At 38.3% G+C, this 7,354-nt stretch overlaps 1 protein-coding gene across 4 annotated transcripts in view; it reads left to right on the top strand.

Annotated features, from left to right (window-relative positions):
- Positions 1-7,354, top strand: part of CFAP206 (cilia and flagella associated protein 206) — a 16,500-nt gene continuing 9,146 nt past the window's right edge. For 2 of the 4 annotated variants that reach the window (XM_059842486.1, XM_059842485.1), the window contains exons 1-7: positions 1-257; positions 1,547-1,630; positions 1,933-2,023; positions 3,085-3,273; positions 3,541-3,699; positions 4,163-4,371; positions 5,073-5,192. In XM_059842486.1, the coding sequence (XP_059698469.1) occupies positions 144-257; positions 1,547-1,630; positions 1,933-2,023; positions 3,085-3,273; positions 3,541-3,699; positions 4,163-4,371; positions 5,073-5,192 (966 nt within the window). In that variant the 5' untranslated portion in view covers positions 1-143. Of the gene's footprint in view, positions 258-337; positions 810-1,365; positions 1,486-1,546; positions 1,631-1,932; positions 2,024-3,084; positions 3,274-3,540; positions 3,700-4,162; positions 4,372-5,072; positions 5,193-7,354 lie in introns of those variants that run through there. The other 2 variants (XM_059842488.1, XM_059842487.1) reach the window with 2 other exon arrangements.

The following is a 7,354-nucleotide window of genomic DNA, read 5'->3' as shown; positions in this document are numbered from 1 at the left end:
CGTCGCCAGCGGCCGGACGCGGGGACAGCGGCACTGGGGAGCTTTGGCGTCGGGACAGCTGCTCAGCAAGCGGCGGCCTCGGGCCGGGAGGGAGCCTCGCTGAAGTGAATATTAGCCGGTTAAGGCCTGCGTGCTTGGCCAGCATGTCCGGCGAGGGCGAGCTGACCCAAAGTGTCCTCAAGAGAATAATTCGCCAAGTGGGCCTGGAGTGCGCTGCCCAGGGACAAAGCCTCTCGGAAACCTTGGTGGCCTTCATGGTAAGCGCGAAAGGAAGCGTTCAGGGGCTGGCGGCAGCTGAGGCTGTCAGGGGTGACCTGGGCTTGGAAATATCTTGGTTTCCAATTGCCTGCAGTGAGGTATTTTAAAGGGGCACTCAGCGACATAGGGTCCTAAAAACATGAAAAAATATTTTATTCCCCTGAAATCTTATGTGAATATAATGCTCCAAGAAGGCTGCAGGTCCTGAGTTCTGCAAACTCTCCGAACTCCAACTCAGAGCTTTCTTCTGCAGGCAGATAAAACATTGTTTTCTTTCAGAGGTAAAAAAGAGAAGTTTTACCAAGTTTTAATAACGTTTCTTCACACTCTCATAAATGAACCTGTGATGCATAGGTGAATGTTTAATGCAGCAGCTATATTTATTCTTCCATGTTCACCTCCTCCCTCTCTTGTAATGGATAATTTTGTTTCTCTGCTCAGACAGGGCCAGGTAGTATAAATGGGCTGAATATTTGAAGGAATGGGCTTTGATCTCATTTAAAGTGAAAATTTAATGGAATCAGTCTCAGTATTGTCCTTGGTAGACAACTGTAAGTATCCTAAAAGCATTTTACATTTTGGCATCTCTTAGGAGACACAGCATTACTGCAGAATATAATCTGAATGCACCTGCAAAGCTGTATCTGAAGAAAAATGGGCTGTATTCCCTTTTTATTGATGATCATCTCTTGATAAACTTGTATATAAATGTAAATGCTTCACAGCAGTACTGTTAATATGCTATTTTTCCCCCTAAAGGTGACATTGCAGCTTTAGAGAAAAGACTGGGCTCGAAAGCAGTATTAATCAATTAAGCAGGAAAATTTTAATGAGTAAAAAATTTGTACAAGTGGCTGGCGAGACACCTAGCATGGACACCAATTGCAAACATGCACTTATTTTCCTGCATGTAGAACACTATAGGTTTTTATATTCAAATGGTAAATGTTTATATTGATGCATATAACACCAACTTAGAAGTTTATAAACAACCATGATGGATTTTCAAAAAAAGTTACTTAGGAAAATATTTTTCCAAGTAAATTTGAAAGGAGCTGTATTTAAATATTTGTATCACAATTTTTTTTTTCATTTGTGCCTGAGAAGTGAGATTGAAACTGGCGAGATGTGAAACGAAGTAATTTTCTTTCATTATCAAAGACTGAAATGGATAAAAAAATAGTAAAGAAATACTGAATGCATCTGAGATCTTTCAGAAAATAAAAAGTGAGTTGCAAAGATGATATTTTCTGATGTATATTAGTATCTTTCTTTTGGCAATCTCTAGGTGAAAGCTGTTGTTTTAGATCCAAGAAATGATTTTAATATGGATCGAACCCTTACAGAAAATGATATGCAGGATATTATCCAGGTAATTCTGACATAATGTTGAGAGTCACTACTTATCTAAGACTATAGCATTATTTGCTACCTGTTCCTGTAACTAAAATTCCATGAACACTTTCAAAATTTTAGTGCTGCTTTATTCTTATGGCTCTGTAGCTAAAGACTGGACTATGTTTCCATATATAAAGGTCTTAGAAAAAAGCTTTATATGGAGAAAATGGTAGTGAGGGGGCTCTACAGCTGTTGTGAAACTTTTAGTAGATCACTGTCAGTTCAGATGTTTCCCCAGAGATGATAAAGAACTCACTTCTCTGACTTTCTTTTTAGTTCTGTGTTACCAGACTGCTTGATACATCAAACCCATCCCTAAGCACAATTAAGATGCAAGTTAACTTTGATATGAACTATGCAAACCGAGGTAATTTCAAATATGTTTTCATAGAAGTTGATGCTGAGTTTATAATTTAAGAATAGCAACTACTGTTAAATGAATCCTGGCAGTAAACAAAATAAAAATCCCAGGAAAAATTTACTGTACAGGAGTCTGATGTTTCAGTATGGATATAGTAGGGAAAAGTGTACATTAGGTTTGAGAGTACACTCTTCTCATGCTGTCTGAGAGATTTACTGAACATAATGTATTAGGTTGCTTGAGGACAGTTCCATTTTCAGGTTCAGTGGTTAGCTGCCTTCTTCAAGAAAAGGTTGCACCTGCACCTGTGTGTCTGAAGGCACACAGAACTCAGTATTTTATCAATATCCCTAACTGAGAGATTTGAGTAATCTTGAACAATCAGTTACAGCTTTAGCTGAGTATGTTTTTGTCTCATCAGTAGTAATTTCAGATGGTCTGAGAATGAGAATGTGAAAATAAAATGAGATAGGGAAAATGCCTCTGCTGTAAATGTAATTCCTGATCTCAAAGGGACAGTGGAGGCTGCCTGGAAAACAGAAGACACAGAACAAGAATAGATGTGAAAAAAGCATTTTTTTGTAAGATAGAGATAATGAAAATGTTTTCCTGTTAGCATGGATTAAAACCAGAAATTAGCAACACGGGGAGCTGCTCCTAAATCTTCTGAACTCTATAAGCTCAGTAACTCCAGCAAGTTTTTGAGATCCTGAGTAGTATTCAGACTTAATCATGTAACTTCAGGTGTCTTTGAAATATGTGTGTGTGTAAGTCAGGTCCTCCTACAGAAGGAGGAGTCCAGAGAGCCAGAGACTTGCTGTCTAGTTTGGCCTGAACGGTTCTCAGGACTCTACTGACTGATGTTAATCATGCTAATTAACATCCCAATCATGTTTAACTCTGCTGGTTTTAATTCTAATGGTGTGGTACTATGAACATCTCTTTCACGTACCTGCACTTCAGAAACCTTAAGTTGGTGCTCTGACTGAGGAAATGAATTACACCCTCTATATAAGCCAAATTTCAAAGGATTTAGATGGCACTTTTTAAGTGTCCTTCTTTCCTAGATGAATTACTGAGTGAGCAGGAGCGTGTTCTGGAAGGAAAACTGGCTCCTGTAGTTAGAGCCATCACTGAGAGTGGTCCACATGTGCAAGAAGAAATGGAGAATGTGTATCAAAAGATTGTTACCTATGTGCTGCTGAGATCTGGCCTGGGATCCCCAACAGATATTGAGGCTGTCAGGGAGGTAACAGGTCGGTAAACTCCCAACTGTGAAATTGAGCTTTTCTTCTTGAGAAAATAAAATTTCACTTTCTCTTCACTGATATTTAGATACAAACGTGGTAAACTGTGATGAATGCTTACTATCCAAGCTGTCACTGCTCTGCCTTGAAGTGTAAATTTCCCGTAGATTTCCTACTTTTTGCATTTGTTCAGGAGAGGCTATTTTTGCTTATGAGATGATTTTCTTTTCTGTTCCCTCATATTGAGGGTTTTCTCCCTCTTTGTAATGCTTACAGCTGCCTTGCAGAGTGTGTTCCCCCAGACAGAGATGATTACTTTCATCTCACTCAATAAGAGGGACAAAGAACAACAGCTGAAAGATCTTGCCATGCTAGTGACAGGAATTCGTTTGTACAACAAACAGTGCCAGAGAGGAGGAAGCTGCATTGATGACTGTAAGTAAACAACTGCATTTGAGCTGGGTATTCCCAATTCATTCTTCCTGGACTTCTTCACTGGAGCTGCTCCAATTATTTCCCATCTCTGGGAGGCATGTTATTGTTATTGGTATTTTACAAATTAGGAAACAGAATTGAAAATTGTGCAGATTCTCTCAGGAAACCCATGTCACTTGTAGCAACAGAGTTGCATCTACTATAAAGCAAGTTTTTTCACATTCCTTGATGTGACTGTGGTGTTTCCACACCTGTAATTCTAAATATTTGCAACAACCTGACTAGTGAGATAGGGTGATTTAATCTGGTTTGCAAGTATTTGGAATGCATGAATATAAGAACAAAATGTAGAAATCAAAATTTAGTTGGAAGACCGTTATGCTCAAATATTGCACTTTAACCATGTGATAATGATTTCATTAATTCTTTTTATACATATTTCATATTTATTCCGTGTGAATAGTGCCAGGCATCCTGAGCGAAGCCATTCCGTCGGCTACACGGACTCTCGATGAGCGTCTGAACTCCTGCCAGCTGCTGGCCCACCGCTACACGGCCCTGCTGGAAGCCATGCAGGAAGAGCCCCAAAGGTTCTCCCGGCTTAGATTTCTTAAATTAAAAGAAGCACTATTCAATGTGAGACAGTATGAAGCCTTCCTTTGCATCCTTCAGGTGAGATGTGCTGTCCTGTGGACTTTTATTGCAGGTGGAATGTCTTCGAGTTACCTACTTGCACAGGACAGAAATATAAGAAAAAATATTCAGAAATAAATGAAATGAAATAAAATATATCTTTAGATAAAGAACCATAAATTGTTTAGGTTTGAAAATATCTTTAAAATAATTGAGTCCAACTATTAGCCTGGCACTGCCAAGTGCACCATTAAACAGTTGCATACTGATTCTCTGCCTCAAAAGGCATGAGAGAAAAAAACTCCTTGATCAATCCATAAATCATCTCAGTTTTAGTCTGCAGACACCTCCAAAATATATAGAGTCATCAAGTCTTTGAAGAATACAATTTAAATTCTTGTTTTGTTAATGAAGAGCTTTTCATTTGTCTGTTGAGAAACTGCAGTTTTTTATTAGTCTTTCCTGTACAAGGCATCGAAAAAAAGGTTTTTTTTCTTTTTGTTCTCTTCATTGGGAAAATCCAGAGGATTTTCTATAAAAATTGGTAGTTTATGTGTGACTGAAGTGCCTGAACATCTGAACATTTAAGGACAAATGTATTTTGTGGATAGCTAGAGTACATTTTGTTCCCTAAAACAATTGTTCTGAAAATAGTTGATTGAAGAGGCCCAGGTAAATACTTATTACTAAATACTTGATTTTTGGAGTGTGATACATCTTACCTGATATTGTCTTTCCAGTCTAATGCAATTACAAGTGCTCAAGAAGTTGAATCGTTGGATGTTCAGTTTGAAGCAGCAATGATGGTATTGAAAAATACAGTGCAGGATAAGACTTCCATAGAGTCTGGAGAAGTTTTTGTAAGTATCATGAATAGAAAACCCGTTACTTATTCAGCAGAAAACATTAATTAAGTAAGATACTTTGCTAGTGTGTTTTTAAATAGTTTATGTTTAGCAAGAGGCTGCAGATCTTCTCCCTAGTACAACAACATCTGTGATTTTTGAAGGGGCATCTAAGAGACTTGCTCTTAAGGTAAGAAAAAGGTAAGGTACAAAAAGGGAGCAAAGGAATTAAATGGCATTTTACTTTAAGTGTCTTGAGTTGTCATTATTTGTAGATTTCCTTTTTTGTGTGTGTATATATTCTTTCCCATTCCTTGCAGAAACTGTAAGAGCATAATGATTGCAGAAAACAGCACAACAGAGTATGATTCTTTTAAAGTTCCCTCATATAGCAATCCCTGTAATTACAGTATGAGTCATTGATATAATTTTTCTGAAGAAACTGGCTTTCTGTGATGGGGGTGTCAGCCTCTTTTCCCCTCCCAATAGCTTCTGAACCTGTTGGCAAGTTTCAGTCACATTTGACAGAGTCCAAAGATCTCAAAATATGTCATTTTCTGCAAGTTTTATGGGGAAAAAAAAGAGCAACTAGAGACACACAATTAGAGCCTTACCAAGATCAGGTCTGTAATGGGGTCTGTGTGCTCTCTGGCCAGTGAGCAGCCACTGAAGGATTGATATTCTGTACTGTTGCACCCTTCGTAGCTACAGGACATGGGAAGGAGGTATTAGGGGGAAAGGGAATGAGTGCTGTGAACTACAGGTATTATGAGGGAGGCTGCTTAATGAGCCTGTGAAAACCTGGGATTGTTATGCTGGCATGTTATGAAGGAAACAGGAGAGAAATATGGTAGAAACCAGCTTAATTTATTTTGCTTTTCTTGTAAGAGCTTGTTATTTTGTGTGATTTGATTATCATTCCAATTCCTTGTCGTTAGCTGCTGCACCAGCATGCAGTTTCATACATGTTTTAGGTTATTTTTCAATATTCTAAGCTAATTATTAGAAAGGAAAATAAAGCCTGCTGTGGAGGAAGAGGAAAATCATGACCCCCACCTACTCAGAGTATTTTTTACACTTCCCATAAGAGCATCCAAGCTGGAAACTCATGGGAACAGCACTTATAACTGAGTGATCTGAGCTTCAATTTATGTAGCTTTTGATTTTATAAATCAGATGTTCTTGTTTGGAGAACATTTTCCCCTTTTGTCCAGCTACTCAAAGCAGTTTTTCCTCTTCTGTATCTTTGTGGCGCTTGAGTGACTGATATACCTTACCCTTTTCCCTAAAGGCTGTCTATTGTTTGCTGCCTTCCTGGATTTTTTTTTTTTTTTCTCTTCTGGTTGGTTAGTTGTTTTGTCTTCTGTGCTGGAGGCAGAATATATAATGCCTTTTGACTTCAGATCCTTTTCAGGTAGAGACTTTTCTATTAACACACCATTTAAATAACTTTTCTTGTCTTTGGCTTATTGCTGACAAGCTGGATCCTCTACAAAGGTAGAGAAGCAGGGCATTCTGTCTTTTAAAAAGCATAAGATAAAGCCTATATTTGTAGCAAACATTTGTTTTAGGAAAAATAGTACATTTCATTAATATTCTTTGTTTATTCTATTAAGAATGTTTTTGATCTTCCTTTAGTTTCTTCCATTTTTGTAACCATAACATTTCCACAGCATTAGCAATGCTGATGAATTTCAGAGCTGGCTTTGCTGGCTGCTCTTATGATAATGTTGTTAACATGCATAAAATGTGTGGTTAAGTGTGCATTTCAGATTGGTTGAGTCTCTTCCTGTAAATACTGTTTGTTTAGATTTAACAGGGCACATTTATATCACTCTCATTGAAAACAGCATTTAAACTTAAAGCTTATAGGCTGCTTCTTTATGTGCCTATACCTGAATGCCAATAGCATGTCCGTGCTGGGAAGGGCAGCCTCCAGTTTTGCCCTGAACCCTGGACCACTCTGAAGAGGCCTGCCCGCCTTCCATTTGGCACACATGATGGCCTGGGGACTGTGGTACCAACTCACTCTGGAAGCAGGGCAGAAAAAATAACAAAACCTGATAGTTTATATATAGGTGTGGTTTTACCTACTTTGGTAATTAATTAAGGTGTGTTCCTTCTGGTCCTTACTCCTGTACACCATATTTTCAGTTATAAAACCGTATTGTCAGTGA

This window comes from Haemorhous mexicanus, chromosome 3 (assembly GCF_027477595.1).
Source record: "Haemorhous mexicanus isolate bHaeMex1 chromosome 3, bHaeMex1.pri, whole genome shotgun sequence".
NCBI lineage: Eukaryota > Metazoa > Chordata > Aves > Passeriformes > Fringillidae > Haemorhous > Haemorhous mexicanus.
Note: the sequence above shows the minus strand (reverse complement) of the source record. Positions and strands in the feature narration are given on the sequence as shown.